Source organism: Mus caroli, chromosome 9, assembly GCF_900094665.2.
Source record: "Mus caroli chromosome 9, CAROLI_EIJ_v1.1, whole genome shotgun sequence".
NCBI classification, from domain to species: domain Eukaryota; kingdom Metazoa; phylum Chordata; class Mammalia; order Rodentia; family Muridae; genus Mus; species Mus caroli.
Window position 1 is genome coordinate 118,440,963 of NC_034578.1, and position 19,942 is coordinate 118,460,904.

The 19,942-nt window shown below is 44.6% G+C and overlaps 2 protein-coding genes across 4 annotated transcripts in view; one reads left to right on the forward strand and one right to left on the reverse strand.

The window, feature by feature from the left end:
- Zdhhc3 (zinc finger DHHC-type containing 3) overlaps positions 1–11,117 on the reverse strand; it is a 47,010-nt gene extending 35,893 nt beyond the window's left edge. The window contains exon 1 of one of the 2 annotated variants that reach the window (XM_021172453.2): positions 10,923–11,110. The gene's annotated coding sequence lies outside the window, so the exon portion shown is untranslated. Of the gene's footprint in view, positions 1–10,922 lie in introns of both variants that reach the window. The other variant, XM_021172455.1, reaches the window with a different exon arrangement.
- A 24-nt stretch (positions 11,118–11,141) lies between these two features.
- The window catches only part of Exosc7 (exosome component 7), a 44,461-nt gene continuing 35,660 nt past the window's right edge, over positions 11,142–19,942 (forward strand). Inside the window, exons 1-3 of one of the 2 annotated variants that reach the window (XM_021172171.1) lie at positions 11,142–11,249; positions 16,244–16,345; positions 16,596–16,690. In XM_021172171.1, the coding sequence (XP_021027830.1) occupies positions 11,193–11,249; positions 16,244–16,345; positions 16,596–16,690 (254 nt within the window). In that variant the 5' untranslated portion in view covers positions 11,142–11,192. The remainder of the gene's footprint in view (positions 11,250–16,243; positions 16,346–16,595; positions 16,691–19,942) is intronic. The other variant, XM_029481949.1, reaches the window with a different exon arrangement.

Below are 19,942 nucleotides of genomic sequence, written 5' to 3' on the forward strand. Positions count from 1 at the left end.
CAAAAAAAAAAAAAAAAAAAAAAAAAAAAAAAAAAAAAGATTCAAGACAGACAGGTAGCTAAGTGTATGTCACATACCTAGCTAAAGGAACAGAGTAATAAATTAGAGTACTGTCCTACAGCAGGAACACAGTGCTGGAGAACAAAGCTGTAACATACAGAGAGTAATTAACTTTCTCCGTTGTGACACAATGTCTCTTGGTCATCAACCAAAATTTTCTAGCTGAGCAATCCCGTGCTTGCTCTCTGAGGAAAGTTCAGTGCTGCCTGAACAAAAGATGTAGGTTCACTTTCTGAAGCACTAAGCAGGACAATGAGAAACTGAGACCAGGAATGTATGGGAACTAACCTGTGCCTAGCAAATTCTAGAACTTAAATTCTATTCAACTACAAATCAAACCCAATAAATAGCTAATATCCCACAATAGAAGAGCAACACACTCCAGGGACAAGCTTTCTTCCACCGAGTGGGTCTGCATGTTTATCACCTGTGTTCTAGCAATTTCATTGAAGCTCAACCCTACAGAAGGCCTCTGGTGGTTTTGCCTGGTGAAAGAATTACCCAGCTAAGGCGGGGGCTGTATCCACATGCAAGCCTCAGGTACCCACTCTGAATCTTTACAGAAAAGTTGCTGAACCCAATTGCCACCCACTAAGAAACAGATCATCGTGACTTAGCTTCCTGTGATGTAGATGGTCAGTAACAAACACTCCACTGCCCTGACAGCACATGCTCCTGTCATCTCTTTCACATTAGTGCTCTATCTAATTATCATGAGGGCTGTATTTTTCATAAATGGGAGACCACTAAAGTTAAATACCCAGTGACAGAGGTAGGTAACTTCATTCTGCTCTTCAGCAGCTTTTCGTTCTCAGTTGTATATGTAGCAATGGTGTCAAGGAATGGTGTCACTAAAGTTTTTTGTAGAGTTTTACTAAGGCATAAGCAAAGTTTCCCAGGCAATTGGAACCTCCCACCCCCTTTTTTTTTGGAGAGGAGGTTGGGGGATTGAGACACAGTCTTGCTGTGTAGCCTTGGCTAGCCTGAAACTCATAGAGATCCAACTGTCTCTGATAAAAGGCATGTACCACAATGCCTGGCTCAGTCATATTTGTTTCAAAACAGAAACACCTGTCAATCATTTGGATGGTTAGATGGAAACATCAAAATAAAATTTAAGAGAAAAGAAACAGGGAGATTGAGTGCATACAAGATGGGACTCTTGCTCCTGTCTCAGCACAATAGCCACTCATTTTTTTCTAGAATAATTTAGTGAACACCAATGCCTTGGATGCATCCTTAGGGCTTCACGGTCACCAACATCAACCTGTGCAGATCATTTTAATTTCAGCATCTCTTTGTGTGGCTGTCTTTCTCTTCTGTAACTAACCACTGTTCCTTCTGGGTCTACAGTGCTCTCTGCATACTTCTGCAAGATGGCAAGGCTAGTAAAGATCTTACTAGAGGTATCTGTAAAGAAAGGGTACTCATTTGGGGTGTAAGGCTCCTTCAGGGAACATGTAGCCCTGCCTCTCACTTGGCACTAAACAGCCCCTCAATACATGTGCTCATTAGTAAATAGAAACCCCAGGGCCACAAGGCCTGGTCTGCTTCTTTTCAGGTAAGAAAGCTTAGACCAAGCAGGATCATGAAATAGGTGAACTAATATTTACAAAAGAAGCCAGAATGTTCTGGAACCAAACACTGTACAGAAGGAGCTATTTTCCAACCCTTTGCTGGGAACAAGAGCCTGCTTGATGTGGAAGATCAGGAAAAGACCCACCTGGCAAAACCAGAGGCCAGTGCCATGCTGAGGGTGGCTTTCCCACCCATATCCAAGTTTCATGATTATCCCAAGAGTGCAAGCAAGGTTCCCTAACACCTGGCCATTCTAGAGGGGAGAAAGATACAGATTTCTGAATCTAATTTTTTGTTTCTTCTTTGAGCACAACTTCTAACTGAATCCAACCTCCCTAGCAACCAACAACCACTGACCAGTGACAGTGGTTAGTTACAGAAGAGGAAAACTGCCACCTCTCCCAAGGCCCTAGCATTTATATACCCTCTGAAAAGTCCCCAGAGTTCCAAATGTCACACAACCGCAGAAACCACGCCTCTGCTAGAGCATGAGGCAAATCATAGTCAGCTGCTGCAGTCCAAAGCAGCCCCATACTCCCAATACCTTGGGTTAAAACAAAAGCATAACATTTTTTAAAGAAACCAGAACTTCAGAATTCTCACTAAAGGATCCAATGTGGGAAAAGGTGTCTATAATCCCTTCCAACAACTTTGGAATCCCTTCTCCAACTGTTGGAGACTTCCTCCAACAACAAAGGTAGAAGACGACCTTTCCTTATTGTCTGGACTAAGCTTACAGCTCAACAGCAACTCTGCCAAATTCCACCTCCCTTTACCTGTCCTTGCTTCCGAGGAGCCTGGTAAAGCTGGATGCTCAAGCTAGGAGAGGCCCAGGATTATCCCCTTCCCAACACCATTCCTTACAGGCCAGCCATAGCTTCAGAGGAGTAGTCTCCTCTAGGGTCCCCTCCTAGCCCCTTTACCCTTCTCCTTGTCTGAAGTCTCTCTTTACTCAACACAGCATGATCTTGAAGGAGCAGGCACTGTGTGCAAAGAACTGTACAGCACTCCACCCCACCCCTCCCTTGCCCCACCAATCCCTTGAGATTCGAGGGTAGGAATGTGGGTATTGCCCTGCTCTGCTCCCCCTTCCCCCATCCAGGAAGACTGGGCTCATTTGTTTTCCTAGGCTGACTTACAAGCCCCATTTTGTTGAGCTCTGCAGCCTGGCTGCATGCATTATGTGCTCAAATTCAAAGTGTTTGCATGAAGGAAGTTGTCAAACAGGTGACTAACAAGTAGTGCAACATGGGGTAAGCAGGATAAAAACAACAACAAAGCAAAAATCGCAAAACCACATGAGCGCAGAGCGAGATGAGCAGACTTGTCCATCCCAGGGTAAGGACTCATGAAGAGTGGGATGTGAAAAGTACAGACAGAGGTGAGGAGGGCCTGGACACCTGGCAGGGAGGCCTGGGCATCTAGGCTATGCACATGCAAGGCTGTGTTGGAGTGGAGAAGGAGGAGTTGTGAGGGACTATGCAACCCTATGGCAAGGCCACCCTGGCTGTTGACAGATAAGGCAGATGAGATGGCGAAGTCCAGAAGCCAAGGAGCCCAAGAGGGCACTAAGGCAACTGGCTCTAGTCCTATTTCAGTGATACTAGGTTTTCTGTTCCTCTAAGTGGCTACCAGTTCTTCACCAAAGATCTGAGGAAAATGATCTTTTTCCTAATCTAAATTATAGCAACCTATACTGTATTTTGGGGATGCTTTATAGCATCAAAAGGAGCTCTCCCACCATGTGTTAGTAATCACTAGTTGAAACTAATAATTCTCACCTGATAGAAGAATACTCAAGGACCAGAGAGGCACAGGAACAAAGCCTTTGGCAAGAAGACAGGGGATTTAGAGTGGAGGAAAGCATTTGGGAGTGCTGGGGTTCCCAGTCTTTAATTGTACGTGTATAAGTTTGTGTGTAGGTATGTGCATGGACATGGACATACTTGAAGAGGTCAGAGGAGGGCATCAGATCTCCTGGAGTTGGAATTACAGAAGACTGAGACTCCTGAAATGGATGCTGGGAAACAAAGTCAGGATCTATGGAAGAGCAGCAAGTCTCTTAATGCTCCAAGCTCACAAGCTTAGATGGTATGATACATGTCAGAATCTACTTTGAAGTGTGTGTGTGTGTGTGTGTGTGTGTGCGTGTGTGTGAGTGTGAGAGAGACAGAGACAGAGAGGCAGAGAGAGAGAGAGAGACAGACAGACAGACAGACAGACTGAGACTGTAAGGGAATTAGGTGAAAATGTCCTTAAAGGCTTATAAGCCAGAGCCAAAATATTTGAAATTGGTGCTTAAGAAACTCAAACCAAACCACCTTCTTCTGGTACAGAGTCTTGTATACAGCACAGGATTCACTGTGCTTGACAGCAAACATGTTCTTATACCACAGGCAGGCAAGCACAAATGCACTGCATGAAATGGCGCCTGTGGCCCAGAGCTCCCGGGGCTTGACTGCTGGTTGCTTCTTGAGGTGTTACTCATCTGTTCACAGATGGGCAGCTCCAGGCCTTCCTACTGTGACCCATTACTCAGGCTTTGCATTTGCTAGACTTATAGGCAGAGTCCAGCTACCATGGTTATGGTTCATGATCACTTGCTGGATAAGGGCAATTCCCTATCAGTCTACTACTTGCCCTAAGAAAAACCTGGTTGCAGTCCTGCAATCAAAGGTATGACCATCACATAAACACACAAACTCTCAAAATATATTGTGAGTATGTATGACATTCTCAATGTATTAATAAAAATTTAATATTTAAATAGAAAGAGCAAAGACCCACATGCTACCTTCATCCCAGCCAGTACCCCTGGTCCTTTTCTACTTCCTCTGTTCCTGAAGGGCAAGATCCCCTCCTGAAGTCTTGAAATACTTCAGCCAGGTCTGATTCTGAATCCTTAGACTCCCTTTTAAATCACTGTGTGAAGACTTTGTTTCTAAAACATTACACCCACTCACCCAATCTAGTTCTCCCACCCACAAGTGCATTCCTTAACAGCATGAAAGTGGATTTGAGGCTGTGTAAAGTAACGGGAGCAAAAGACAATGAGCCAAGCTGGTAAAGCCAATTCAAATCTTCCCCAATTATTTTCCCTAGTCATAAAGACAAGGGTCATCTAAATATGCATGCAACACCAACTATCATGATTAAACCATTTAGGTCCCAACAAGTAGAAACTATATAGATAAATCTGTTTCATCAATTTACACATATCAGTAAGCTGCAGGAACTCCTAAATGGGAGACTCAGGGTCAGTCCCAGCAAATCTATCATGATGGATGCTGTAAGGAGAGGGCCTGGCTGCTATTCCCCTTAAACTCATCCTAAACATTTAATTCCTGTTTAAACTAGTTTCTATCAGGGTTAAATGACTTTCAGTCCTCACAGTCCCTTAAAATGTCATCTCAAACAGTCTGGCATCTTTTCAGAACCTTCTTGAAATATACCTAGAGAATTTACATCATCTACTTCTCCCTTTGTACCAAAGCCTTAAGGTGAAGGTCATGCCAAACTGCAAATTCGAAGGTGTAGAGAAAATACTATACTAAGGCTTCTCCCGCCCTTTTCCTGATAGGCGGGAGAAGTAGATTGAAGCCAGAAATAGAATGTTTAGTTGTTAACTAAATTTTTGTAGGTTTAACTCCTGCCAATCTAGTTAAGGTCTTAGCTTAATTAAAGCAATTGATTTGCATTCAATAGATGTAGGATATAGTCTTATAGTCTTTATCAGAAATTAAACTTGTTTGTTTTCTTAGGGCTCTGAAGGCTCTTGGACTGTTATATCCTAAACTTCTATATGATTAGTTGGGGTGAAAGTGGAAGAGCAAATGTACTTATAATTGTTAGGGAAGGACAAATAAAGTTGTATTTGGGGTTTATGTGATGCGTTAATACTTTGGGCTTATTATTGGTTAGGTACTCATTGCTCTTGCAGAGGAGCTGGAGTTAGTCCTCAGCACCATATCGGGCACACATACATACCATATGCACAGACAAAAAGTGAATAAATAAAATCATTTTAAAAATTAACCTGGCAAGCAGAAAATTCATTTATCTGAGCGACACTTAACCTAAATTTAACAATGCCAAATGACTATGAAACGTATGCCCATTTTCTGATGAAACTCCAAAAATCCAGTAATGAACAAAGAATTACTATATTTGAAACACTTCAGTAAAATAAAAGAATGAATCACTACTTCTCCACAAAGGTAAGGGTGTGGCCAGAGCCTGACAGAGCAAATCAGGCAGGCAGACCTGGCTCTATCTTGCCTTATGGGAACTCCACACAGTCAAGATTGCTTCCCCCTCTGCTTGTCATTTAAAAAAAAAATGTAAAGGGAAAAAGTAAATGTCACATCTGTACCCCACACCTTGTCTGTACTAAAGTTCACCAAAACCCAGACAATGGCAGGGCACGTTTCCTCCTGTCCTGCTGCACACTGACCATCGTCGTTTGTTCTGGAGACCAGGTCTCACTGTACTTCTCTGATCGACTTGAATTCACTAAACATCCACCTGCCTCTGCCTCTGAGTGTTCAAATTAAAGCTGTGACACACCATACCCTGCCAAATGTTTCCTTCTAACGAACTGACCATTACATTTCCAATTTTTGGTAATGCTCAACAGAGCATAGAAAAGCATTTTTTTATACCCAGGCTAGCCTGGGCCTCAACACCTGCCTTCACTTCAAAACAACAAAAAGCAAAGCAACAAAGCAAAATGAAAAACCAATAGAAGATTCCTTCTTCCAGAAGCAATTAACAAGCCCTCTGAAACAAAACCTCCTGGAAATCCAATGAGACTGGTTGGCCTCTTCCATACTTGGGTCAGCTTGTTCAGAGCTCAGAGATGAAGTTCAAGCACCCAGTAGGGAGAAGCAGGCAGAGCTCTGTGAGTTTGAGCCCAGTCTGGTCCATAGAGTTCCAGGATAGCCAGGGCTACATAGAGAGCCTGGCTCAAAAAACAAACACTCCAAGTTAAACTGTATTTTAAGCCATTTTTCCCCAGTATATATGTATTTTTGAGATAGGGTCTCACTCCTGCCTGACCTGTGTGTGTGTGTGTGTGTGTGTGTGTGTGTGTGTGAGAGAGAGAATGTGTTTATGTACTCACCGTGCATGATATGCAGGATACATGTGTAGGTCAGAGGACAACTTGTGGTAGTAGTTTTTTCTCCTACCATGTGAGTTCTGGAGGTCAACCTGAAGTTGTCAGACTTGGTTGGAACTTTTACCCACGGAGCTATCAAGACAATATTTAAATCTTTGTAGGTCCAGAATTAGGATGAGTTTTATAAATTAGCAAGAAAGTAGTTTGGGATAAAGTGGGGCTAAAAGATTCTAGACACAAAGCAAGTGAGCAGCCAAGCCCAGTGCACAGCACTAGAAGCCCTGGAGTCTGTACACTACAGATCCTTATCTTCCTAACCAACCTGTCTTTCTGGATTCTCTGCTACTGACTTGGTCTGGAAATAAGACTTTATGTGCCAAGGTTAAGACTTACCACAACAGGACTGTGGCTAGGGGTACTAAACTCAATTTGTTAAGGTGAGAGTCTGAACTCACCCAAGGTACCCCCACCCCTGACACTGAATGGGAGACAACCACCAGCCTTAGTCATTGAAGAAAACCCAAACATTTCAATCACGTGTTTGTGCATCCTGAAGGCCACAAGTCCCAGGAGACTACAAAGATATGATTTCCTAACTTTCCTGCAAAGTGCTGGGATGATGAGAGCACCGACATTTGCCTCTAGCTCTATCGCTGTCACATCTGACTGCCAGGAGTAACTTGGCTAAGTGACTCAGGAAATTTCCCAAGAGGAAAGCAAACGATTTTCAAAAGTGTAACTAGAAACGGCATGGTGTCAACCTCCTTCCCTTCTAGGTCAATACTGAAATATTATCCCCAGTTTAGCCCTCAGTCTTTGAGCACAGCTCTTAGGGTGGTGTACTATATACCTGGAAAGTGGGATGTGTGACTCATTTTCTCACACAGGACCTTATGAAGCTCAGACAGGCCAGCCTCTTAACATGAAACATGGAGGAGCCTTTCCCTAATAATGAAATAATAAGTGTGGCTCATGCATTGCTACCAATTTTTCCATCGCTATGGTCCCAAACCACAAGATCTAGGACAAGACATGCAGACTCAAGGTTAAATTATAAAAGGTTGTTTATATCTAGTATTCATAAATAAGGCCCAGGCAGGACAAATGCAAAGAATGCAAAGGAAACAGATCCTTAGAAAACATCCCCTTGCTGAGGTTCTAAGAGTTCAGAGCACTGCCCCAGGCGCTTTTGCTAAGTAGCTTTTATAGCTTTAATGAACCGGGGTGGGTGGGACATATTTACTTCTTCTTTACATGTTATTGCTGTTAGTAGCAGCTCTTTTCCCTCTTGTACTCGGTGCTTAACTTGCACAATTAGTGCCTTATTATAGCCCTAATTACAAACCAGCTCAATTGAGTACTTCATTTTACTATCTGGTTCATGTACTAGCTCAAGGGCCTGGACTCCTCAGCTATAGTAAATCCTATACGTCTTTTAAGCAAGTGCCTAATTCTTCATGTTTTTTGGTCCATGAGAACGTCAAGTATTCAAAGTCATTAGGACACGAATGTCTGGGTCTCTAAGCATGTATATTATACATCCAACCCTTCCCTTCATTCCAGATATACCAGATTCTGCTCTGGAGGGCTCTCTTCTTAGCGATTTGGCACTTAGCCTTACTTTGCACATAACTTTTTCCTTTATCTGATAAAGTGAACTAAACAGGGACAGGACTTAATCACATTCCGTGTTCTTCTAGAAAGGGTTCAAGAGAAGTGAATTCAGGCTAGAACATCCATCCTTGCTTTTGAAACGAAATCTGTGGCCTAGGGATATGACTCCATGACAGAATATTTTCCCAGGACTCACAAGCCTCCAACACCAGCATCAAAAATTGATTAATTGAAACTGAGCAGTATTTTACAGGATAGTTACTTGCCTCATAACAAACATGGGTGTTCTGCATTAGGTCCCCTGGTAGATGACATGGAGTTTGTGAGAGGCTACAGAAAGTGACATTTGGGAGCCACAAAGCCTCCACTCAAATCCTGCCTCTGCTACATATTAGTTATGTGCTCTGTGACTTTGCTCAGACACTTATGCTTTCTGTGCCTCCGTTTCCTAAACTGTAAAATTGCCCTCTTAAGTCTATTCTGAGAATTGAATCTTTGTAAAGTTCTTAGCATACAATAAGCATCACACAGTGTCATAGAAAGTTAATAGAGCCTGGGTTTTATAAAAGACACAACAACAAAACAGCATGAAACAAACAAAAACCCCAAGAGAAATGAAAAAGCAAACTGGTATAACACAATATAATGTGCCATCCTTGGGTATTTCATTTTTCTGGTTCTTTGAATAGCTTCAATAAATAAGAACTATGCGTTATGAGGTTTAAAGACATCTAATGCACTCAATGAATATGATGAAAATGCTCTAGCAGCACATAGGAAAAATAACTAGTGATGGCAGCAGTGTTCCAGCAGAGAATATAAACTCCACTGTTCATGTTTCTTGAAGTCTTCTGAACCTAATACCAGATATTACTCATAAAATCAGTCACCAAATAGATAACACTGACCCTTCTTCACAAAGAACCTGCTGTCTGCTGTCGGGGGTAGGATATGCCCGTGTGGTGCTGGGGAGGGAACCTAGGGGCTTTGCACATGCTACTGTTCTGCCACTAATACACTTTTGAAGATATGCCCAAAGACTTTTCCCTAGGAAAATGACTCATAGTAGTTAAACTCAAGTCAAACTTTCTTTCAGTATCTTTTCTGACTTTTCAATCTTCACCCTACCCCACCCCCACCCCACTATATACTATTAAAATGGTCTCTCTTTCCAGTCATCTCTAGCACTAGATACTCTACTAGCAGGAGTCCCTTGCTATTTCACCAGTTCCTCAAACAGAATCTAGTTGTCCAACCAGGGATGGTGTCTAGGTGCTATATCAAGTGTGGCATCTGTTCCTCCAAAAGAGGAAGAAAGCCCTCTAGCTCCACCTTTTCCAGTTACCCTAGAGGGCAAAGTCCAACCCTACAGGAAGCCGTCTCAGGAGCACCTGTAGTAAGTATTATGTATGGACGCAGGAAATTCATATCCAGTCTATCAAGAAGAGGCTATCATTTGAGGGCTCAGCAGCTAACAGTTCAGTACCTAGGAATATAGCCAGGCACTTCCTGTTGCTGTTGACATCTCAGCATAGTCAGTAATCCACTATGACAACTCTAATCACCATGCTCTGTGGCTATGCTCACAAGAGCCTTCCCTTCTATCCTGAAGGACTCTGGTTAGTGTTCTGTTTACTTACTTAGCACAAGAGAAGAAAAGCCTTTTTTCGACGGGTGGGGGCAGTGTCTTTGAGACAGGATCTCACTATGTGGTTCAGGCTGTCCTTGAACTCACAGTGTAGAGCAGGCTGACCTCGAATTCAGAGATCCGGCTAGCTCTGTCTCCCAAACGCTGGGATTAAAGGCAAAGGGTGGCCCAGCACCTTTTATTTCTTGATGATTAAGCGGAAGGGTTACTTTTGTTAAAAATAGAACACCTGGTAAGTTAAGTCTCTACCAACTCTCTCATTTTCTCATAGAGACCCTTTAAAACTTGGTTCATATCCCCTCTCTTCCTTAAAGGGCCCCTCACTATGACCCCCAGCTTCACCTTGCAGGCATCCTTTCTGGATAACCTAGGTCCCATATCCTCCCAGGGTCGGTTTTCTTTCATGAAGCTATTCATCTTCCCCGGCGATCCCTTCCATCCAGGCATCCCGAAGTGCAAAACACTCTCCTTACTCTCTTTGGGACAATACTCCAGCAACCGCACGGGGCAAGGGTAACTTGCAAAGCTCTGGGTCATTATCTGATGATGGGAGTAGGGGAGGAAAGGATAAGGGAAGATAGGACAGAGATCGATCCCTGGAATGGAAGGAGGGGTGAGAAAATTGAGAAGCTGGCGCCCCATTTCTGGTGCAGACCCTTCTCGACCAGTGACCTAACGAGGGATCCATGGTCTCTTTCCTTCAGCCATCCTAGGGACCAACTAGGAGGGGGTTGAGGAGATGGTCCCTCATGGGCAGCACGACTTCCGCCTTCCTGAAGTGTCTCACGTGCGCGCGCTCGGCTACTTCGACTCCGGCCCGAGCGCTCGGGTTGCGCGCTTCCCATCCAGTCCCGGCTGGGGCCCCGCGCCTCCCTCCCTCTGGGGCTTCCCCACTGCACTGACCGTCAATCTGTAGGCAGCTAGCAGTCCCGCGCCGCCTGCTGCTGCCCCGGGGCCCAGCCGCCAGCGTCCGCGATGGCTCGGGCACCCGGCACCACGGCTTGCGGGACTCGGCCTCACACGGGGCGGTGCGAAGGAGAAGCCCATGGAGCTCCAGGCGGTGGCGGCAGCCGCGGCTGCGGGAGCGGCCACCGCGCGGGCTGATGACGCGCAGGCGCGGTGGGGAGAGGCGCGAGCTGATGACACACCAGCGCGCGCGGTGAGCTGAGCAGCATGGCGTCGGTGGCGCTAAGCGAGGCCGAGAAGGTCTACATCGTTCATGGAGTGCAGGTAGCTGTGGCGGCCGTGAGTGCAGGCCATATTGCTCAGGGAGGAGGTGCGGGGCGGCCACGTGGTCTGGACGGACCGCCGAAGCTTAGTGCTGCATCGAGCGTGCGTCCTGTATGCCTAGTTGTCCACAGCTCTAGGGATGGAGGAGATTCCTAGCTCATCAGGGAGCGGCGGGCAGTCCCTGAGGCTGCAGTTTAATGAAGGAATGTCCTTGTGGCCTCTGCACGCCCTGAGAGTGCAGTGCCCGAGATTCTGTAATCAGAATAGCGGCACGTGAATGGACTCTGGTGACTTTGCACACAGAGGCCGTGTATCCGAGGGGGAAAAGGACTTTAAAATACTGACAGCAAACACCACACGCCACACACCCCCTAAAAACAGGAAAGAAGGAAATGCATCGGTAGTAGAGTGCTTGCTTAGCATGCTCCAGACCTTGGTGGCTGGCACCTGTAATCCCAGCAGCTGGGAAGTGGAGACAAGAGAATCAGGAGTTTAAGGCCAGACTGAGCTATAAAGACCCAATCTCAAGAGAAATCACGCTGACACACACACACACACATCTTACAAATAGAGAAAAATAGGGAGTGTTTTTCTTTCTGGCGGTGCTGGAGATTGAACCTCATGGCCTTGTGCATGCTAGGCAGGCATTCTATCATGGAACCGCATACTCAACCCTTTTGGGTTTTTTTCTGGGGGGGGGGGTGCTGGTTTTGCTTTTGAGGAGGAGAGCTTTATATCCAAGGCTGGTGTGTAACTCCTATCAGTCCTGCCTTAGCAGAAGGCATGCCTTATCACCATCCGCTGAGAAGAATTTTTTCAAAGCAGACTGGTAGTCTATGGTGTAATTGTTGATTTACCTGTTTTACTTGTGGGGCGCTTAGATCTTTGGGTAGCTACAGTGACTACCGCGATCTGGGCTCAGTCCTGCTTTTGAACGTTCAAGAGAAGTGAAGAATGTTTCCTGGCAACCATCATCTAGTATCCTACAAGCCTTCTCCCTACAGTTGATCTTGTGATGTAGCCATCATAGTAAGGTGACCTGTTAACCATTTAAACTACATAATGCAAGTGAAAGCGCGTTCTTTTTAAAATCATATGACATACTGTTATCTTCTCTACTTCATATAGAGTAAGAAATGCCAAAATTCAGTCATTAGGTTTCATATTAAACTTGAGTAATAAAAATCCAAACCCACAACTCATTAGCTTTTTAGTTCAAGATCAGGATTAGTAATAGTGGGGTATATGCCTGGCATGGTGGCGCACACCTTTAATCCCAGCACTTGGGAGACAGAGGCAGGTGGATTTCTGAGTTCGAGGCCAGCCTGGTCTACAAAGTCAGTTCCAGGACAGCCAAGGCTACACAGAGAAACCCTGTCTCGAAAAACCACCCCACAGAAAAAAACAAAAAAAAAAAAAAAAAAAAAGTGGGGTATATGCACAGTGGGTTGTATGGGAATGTTAAAGTAGTCAGTCCTAGGGATGGGCTTCCCTTTTAGTTTTTAATATTTTTTTTTGCCAGAAGTGTGACTTTGTCATTCCATATCTCTAGTCTTCATGGTGACACATTAAGTGCTGTTGAGATTTAAATTCTACAGATTCAGGAAATCTTAAATGACCTGAAGAAAAAGTGGGTTCATTGCAAAAATTGGAAATCTTCTATCCAGAGCTTCATAATACTTTCTCTCATAAGAACCATAATGATTGGTGACTATCTCTGGTGAAGCCTCTTCTTCACCAAACTGTGTCCTTTCTCAGTGGTCTCTTGCTGTCCAGCTTCCCTTCCATCTTGGTAAAGTCTGTCCCATCGTCCCCGCCCAACCCCTTTAATTTTGCATGGCTTCTCAAATCACATCATGGCCTAACAACTTTTTGGTTTCTTGAGACACGGATTTACCTCTAGTTGTCATGAACCTCAGAGAGATCTACCTGCCTCTGCCTCCTGAGTGCTTGGAATAAAGGTGTGTGCCACCCTGTTGCACTAGTCTAACAACTTTTAATTAGATCAGACATCCAATTTCACTGAGAGAATTGGTCTGGGCTGCTAGTGGTTCATTACAAATACAGCTGGTCACCCCCTGTGTGGCATGCCTTGGATCACACACCTACCTCTGGCCCTGTTAAGGGTGGATAGTAAGTCAGGTGGCCGCTCCAGAGCTATAACTCCAATGAGCTGGTCTGTCCTAGTAGGTGTTAAAGCTGGCCTCATAGCCAGACCAGGCTAGGGCTGTTGATTAGGCTTTCAAACAAGGCTTTCTTGGGGTCTGTCAAAGCTGTGTCATTGCTTTGTTCTTGGCTGCTGGAGGAAGGCATAGCTCAGCTGCTGTTTTTTGTATTTCTGCTCCCTTTCTAGCTCTTTTAGCTTGATCTTTACCTGAGTCTGGTCTTCAGTGATGAGATTGAGAAGTCAGTCTGACCAGTCACAACTGGAACTAATCCCCAGCACATTTCCTGCTTAGCCATTTGCCCTTTCCATTCAAAAACCCATGGCACAGAAAACCTGTGCCCATGTCTGTGGCCTTATTGAGCCATAGCCTTCCAAAGAGAGGCAGAGCTGCTCAGGGAACTTGGAAAGTGAAATAACAATTGCTACCTAGTTTTACCTTCCATTTCTTGTGACTGGGCCTGCAATGCTAGGCCAGATAAAGTTATTTTCTAGAAGGAAGACACTTAAATCTGAAGTCCCCTGTAAGAAATGTCAAGGTATTTGACATGTCAAAGCAAGGTAACTGAAGGGTCACCTTCGAGAACTATTTCTACTCTAGAACCCTCCCGAGTATGTTGAAGTAGGAGCACCAATTATCATATACCATTTCCAAGTAGCAGAGTTGTTAAAATCATGTGGGTAACTGCTGTGCAAGTCACCAGGAGCTAGCAGCATCCAGAAGCCCCCAGTCTGCAGTGTTCTAGTCTGTGCTGAAGGTCAGGGTCCATGCCATCATAATGCCAGAAATTGTTTCCTTCCTTGTTGACTTTCAGAACGGATCCTTCAGTCTTGGATGGCAGTAGTCTTTCTTTGTTTTCCCCCTCTCCTTTGGAGAACATCCACCCTCTTCGAGAACCTGAAGTTCATTATTATTTCTAGTTGTGTGTGTTGTTATGTGCACAAGTGAGTACAAGTGCCAGCAGATGCCAGAAGCATTGACTCCCTTCGAGCTGGAGTTGCAGGGAACCCAACTGAAGTCCAGTATGTGCTCTTAATCACTGGGCCATCTCTCCAGCCTCTTGCTTGTTTGTTTAAGAGAGAAAGAAAGAGAGAAAGAAAGGGGGGGGGGAGAGAAAGAAAAGCAGGAAGGTTGGAGAGATGTCTCAGTGATTAAGAGTACCTGTTGCTCTTGCAGAGCTGTTTCCAGCACTGACTTGGTGGCTCACAACCATCCACTACTCCAGTTCCAGGGGATCTGATGACTGCTTTGACCTCCTCCAGCATCAAGCACACACATGTTCACATACATACATAAAATAAAATGAATGAATCTAATTTTAGAAAATGCCTTCAAGGGTATTTGAAGAATGAGGAAGATCTTAGTGAGATGACTTGGGGCATTTTATTGTGTGCACTGTGTGTTGGCTTTACTTGGTATACACCTAAGTGTTTGAAGAAAGAAGAGGTTGTTACTCAGAGCTATTTGACTGGAGGAGTCACAGTGACATTCCATAACCCTGGGAAAGTAAATAAGAAATTAAAAGTAACCAGGATTCAGTGGAACAGAAATATAAATGTTGCAAAGGAGTCAGGTTTACAAATAAATACTGTGACTATAGGGAAGGGAAGGAAGAGTGAGGAGAAGAAAACCGAGACATTGTATCTAACTGTACTCTACTGCAAAGTTTATTTCTCCCGGGAGAATGGTTAGCAGCCCTGAGACAATCTATATACTGAGGGAAAAGGTATATGGAAATATGGGATAGATAATGAAAGCCAGGTTTCTCCCTACCTCCATCTCTAGAGATTTGGTACTGGGACTCAGAGAAAAAAGTTACAAATAAGAAAAAGCCTGGAATGAACTGTGAACATGAAGTGGGAAGTGAGCTATTGATTTGAACTCCTGGCTTCTTGATAGATGGGGAGCTAAATGAAACCTGATGGTTAGTATATATTCTTTCTAGTTCTGTTTGCTGAGATGTTCTAAAATTCCACAGCAAATTTAGCACCCATATCCTGGTTTTTGAATACTGTCTGCCAGTAAGAGGAACCAGAGCTCCTTGGGGAAGGGCAGGGAAAATTAACCAATGGCTAGAACATTTTATGTTGTCAGAAATATGAAAGGATTAAAAGGCACAAAGCCAACCTAAAGACACCAACATGCTTGGGAGTGACAAATATCAGATTATAGCACAACATAAAATATATACCTATGAGTTGTGCTGTTCTAAGTAGACAATGAAAAACATAAGTAGATTTGCATAAGGGACAGGCAGCATGTAGCTACCCTGGAAACTTCTCATACAACAGGGTTAACACTGTTCTGTAAAGGATGGGTGGGAATTTGTGTATTTCCCTTCAGCAAATGGGGGAACAGACATAGCTCTCACCTCATTACAGAAACAAGTAGCTCACCTGCATTAGTTTGTTGATTATTTTAGAAGGTTAAATGTCTTAGATTGTGTATAACAGGTCTTGTAGAACAAATTTGGAGTAAACAGGGCTCAGGTTGAGACAGTTGTGTCTGTAGCTTTAGCAAAGCATAGCCTTACAGATTTGGATGTCTGTGTGTCTGTCTGTGTCTCCATTTTGCTTGCTTTAATGCATGTATTCTGTACATCGAAACATGCCAGGCCTTTGTAGTGAGGCACATCTGACATGAAACCATAGTTTTCTCATCATTACCTGTAGGATAAGTCACTACTGAGTCTCTTCCTTATATTAGGCTGGTAGTATTGTCAGTAGTGTGAGGACAAAATTTGAGGTGAACCACTGAGACAAAAGGAGGTTGTGTCTTTCTGGAAGGGAGTCTGAGTTTGGGATCACATCATGAACCTTGTTCCTTTAGGAAGACCTTCGGGTGGATGGCCGTGGCTGTGAGGACTACCGGTGTGTTGAAGTGGAGACCGATGTGGTGTCTAACACCAGTGGGTCTGCCAGAGTCAAGCTGGTAAGTTCTGTGGCCACTGTTCATACCCAGGTGGAGAATTGGAAATCAGTTACAGGCCCTGCTGTCTTGGGGGAGGGGGTGCACATTGGTCCTGAGGAGACCAGTGTCCCTAAGCCATACTGGGAGAATACATCTTTCCAGACCCAAAGCACTCCTCATCTTAGAATACCATATCCCAAGCCGAAACACCACAGCTGTCTTGAAGAGGAGTGTGGTTGTTCCTGAGAAGGACTCTTGGATGTGTCTACAGGGTCACACAGACATCTTGGTGGGAGTGAAAGCAGAAATGGGGACACCGAAGCTGGAGAAACCGAATGAAGGCTACCTGGAGTTCTTTGTTGACTGGTCAGTACTACACAGGTTGTTTTTAAGCAAAAGAAATCCTTGGGATGTCACTCTGGGGTAGAGTGTTTGCATAGTGTGTAGGATGCATTAGATTTGATCTCCGCTCTCCCCCCGGACACACACACCCTAAAAAAGATTGAAAGAGAAGATTCAGAAAGTGAGTCCTGTCGTGTTTATTAAGTCGTTCATTTATCCAGGAGGTATTTACTCACCAGGCAGTAGGGGACCTAACCTGGTTTTAATCGCCTGATGCTTGCTAAGCTTTTCTTTCTCTGAATGAAAAAGGCCTTCAGCTTGGAAGCGCAGCATATGGTCATTATGAGGGTCGAGTGACATTGCAAATGGTAAGGTGCCTTGACAAACACCAAGCACAGGTAATATCGATCGTCTGGTCCACAATACCCTGTTTCTCTTCCTGCTCTTGCTCTGCAGAGAACACTTCCTTGACAGGTGGGTCAGAATCAGCCACATAGCCTGGCAAGCTGGGCAAGTAGCCATAACGCAGGCCACAAACGTGTTGGGAAGAACCAGGGCTCCGTGGTATCTCATCCAGCTCCTGGCCAGACTGTGTGGCCTCAGTCTGTACTTGAATCTTTTCCTCTAAGAAAAGGGGATGGTAATGTGGTCATGAGGAAGAGTGAAAACAGAGCCGGTCCTAGGCAGCAGCTGACTCCCCTGGGATTCAGAAACATTATTTCTCTCCCCGTTTAATTATTTTATTTTATTTTATGTGTATGAGTGTTTTGTCTTCGTGTAAATATCTCTGTACAACATGTGTGCCTCCTGCCGTTGGAGACCAGAAGAGGGCGTTAGATCCCCTGGAGCTGAAGATACAAACAGTCATAGGTGCTGGGAATTTAACTTGGGTCCTCTGCAACAGCAGCAAGTCCTCTTACCCACTGAGCCGGCTCTCCAGCCCCAGGATGGAGACTTTCTACTGTAAGGCTTCATCTCAGCCTCTATCCCTGCCTTGCTTCTCGAAGCAAGTGCTGACAGCAGAGGGCCTTTGTCTGAACACAGTCCAAGAATGGAATGTGTAGGGAATTCTGAGTGCTTGTGAGAAAACTCCAGGAACCCAAGACAAGAGTCTCGTGACCTCAGTTTCTTCAAAGACATGGGATTGTTCTTGGAATGTGTTTTCATGCCTCCTAGTTATAGCAGATAAGAGTGAGTTTACTTCAGATTGTTCTTCACAACTGGCTATTGTTATTTGATTGTATGCCTCTGTGGGGAAAAAACTTGCTTTGCCACGTGCAGCTTGTCCTTTTGATTATATACAGCTTGAACTTGTGAGAACTTTACCCAAATGACCTTTCTTAGCCCTCTAGATATAAATTGCGTGATGCACTGAATAAAGTTAGCTATCACATGAGACTTTAGTCCATCTCATTTTTAGGCTCCAGTCTCCCAGTTTCCACTGCCTCCAGATCAGCAAACATTCTATGGGTTAGATCCCTTCCTGGTTCCTGCTAGGTCTGGGTGTGTATCCTGTAGCCCTAAGACGACCTCCGAGTTTAGAGATGTTAGAGGGACCATAGGACTTAGCATATAGTTGTACACATGGCTGAAATTTGTCATAGCTTTGTAGATGGGGCAACTTACTTGGGACATTTCTGCCCCTTAGAGATTCTACACTCAGGATTTTCAGTGGGTGTTGTCACATAAGGACCCTCTACAGTTCCACAGCTTAGACTCCCAGAAGAAAAGCATAGGACCAGTTAGCAAAGTCTAGGCACAGTGGCCACTGTGTCAGCCCTGTCCATACAGGAGGGCCATGTTTACATGGTAGTTAGTCTTCCTGTCTTCATTTTCAAACACAGAAGTTGACCCACATTGGACTCCTGTGAGAAAAAGACAAATCAAGTTTACAGAGAGGAGACTTCCCAGGGTCAAGTGGCCAAAATTGCAGATCTGACTCTGTATCTTGCTCTTTCGATTCCTACAGCATGCAGAAACCAGTTTAAGAAGGATGTTGAGCTTGGGAGAATGAATGTCCATTCATCTTTCTGGTCAGTTTTCTTTCCACCTCGTCCTCCATCCCCATCTCCGGCAGCCTCCTGCTTGGCTGTCCTCATCAGTTGGGTTGTCTTGGAGTTGACTCATCCTGCAGGTTTGGTGTATAGTAGTGCTATCCCTTCCTTTGCTGCTGAAGGAAGCAGAACTCCTTCCCTGGCCTCATCTCAAGTTCCATTATTTACAGACAGAAGAGCTGTAATTCCATTCCTTTTCCTTTTCCTTTCCCTCCTTTTTTATTTTTTGCCCCACTCATCCTGAGCAATAAAAAGTGTACTCAGATGCTGGGGTGCAGGGAAGGAAGGATTTCACTGGACTCTGATTTGTGACTTTTTCCAGGAGATACAAGATTAACATATGCGCCCTCTCTCCCCTGGGATTCACAGCAGCAGCTGTGAGTAAACTGAGTTTAACAGAGCTTGCTTAGGGAGTGGAAGATAATTGTGGATGGCTGCATTTTCCCCAAGTCACTGACCCTGTTCTTACCTGTTCTTGTTTCATCTTTGTCTAAGTCTTTGGCAAAACTGACACAAGTCTGGGTCCAGAGAGGTACCTAGTGTTGAGGTGACGTGACCGTGGGCTCACACCGCCTGAGTCCAAATGAAACTCAACTCTGGCACAGTTATATTTGTCTATGGGCCATCTTTTCCCTTATTCCGTTGGTCTCAGGAGACACCATCTAACATGGGAAGTACAATGTTTTTCCTGCAGCACGACATGCAGAAATACAGTGGCTTGCTGAAAGATGGAGTTCCTCTGTCCAGAATTCACAGAAGTCTCACTGTACGCTGTGTATCTAAATATGAGAATGTGGCTGGTGAGCCTGCTATGCTTGGCCCGATCTTACCCAAGTTGTCAAGGAAGGGTGACTCCCATGTGGCAAGATTCTTTACACTGCTTCCTTTCAAAATGTAGTTTATCAAGCAGCCTCTCTGACCTGGCTGAGAATGGCTGTCTCCTGGTCTATTTTCCTCCTAAATCTCAGAGGACCTCACTAGGAGCTCCAGTTTCCAGGGAGTTCTGAAGCCTGTCAAGATGTATAATCTCAAGGGAGTGAATTCTAGCTTTCTTAGAAGGCTTAGCTAGTGTGGTTGGCCCTGGAAGCAGAGTCACGCCTGTACTCTTGGGTGTGCCTTGCTTTCTACTTAGCAAATCTTATCCTAATCTTCATGATTAAGCCTGTATTAAAAGAAACTTCCAATACTTCTTTACTATAAATAAAAATAAAAAAGAGGGCTG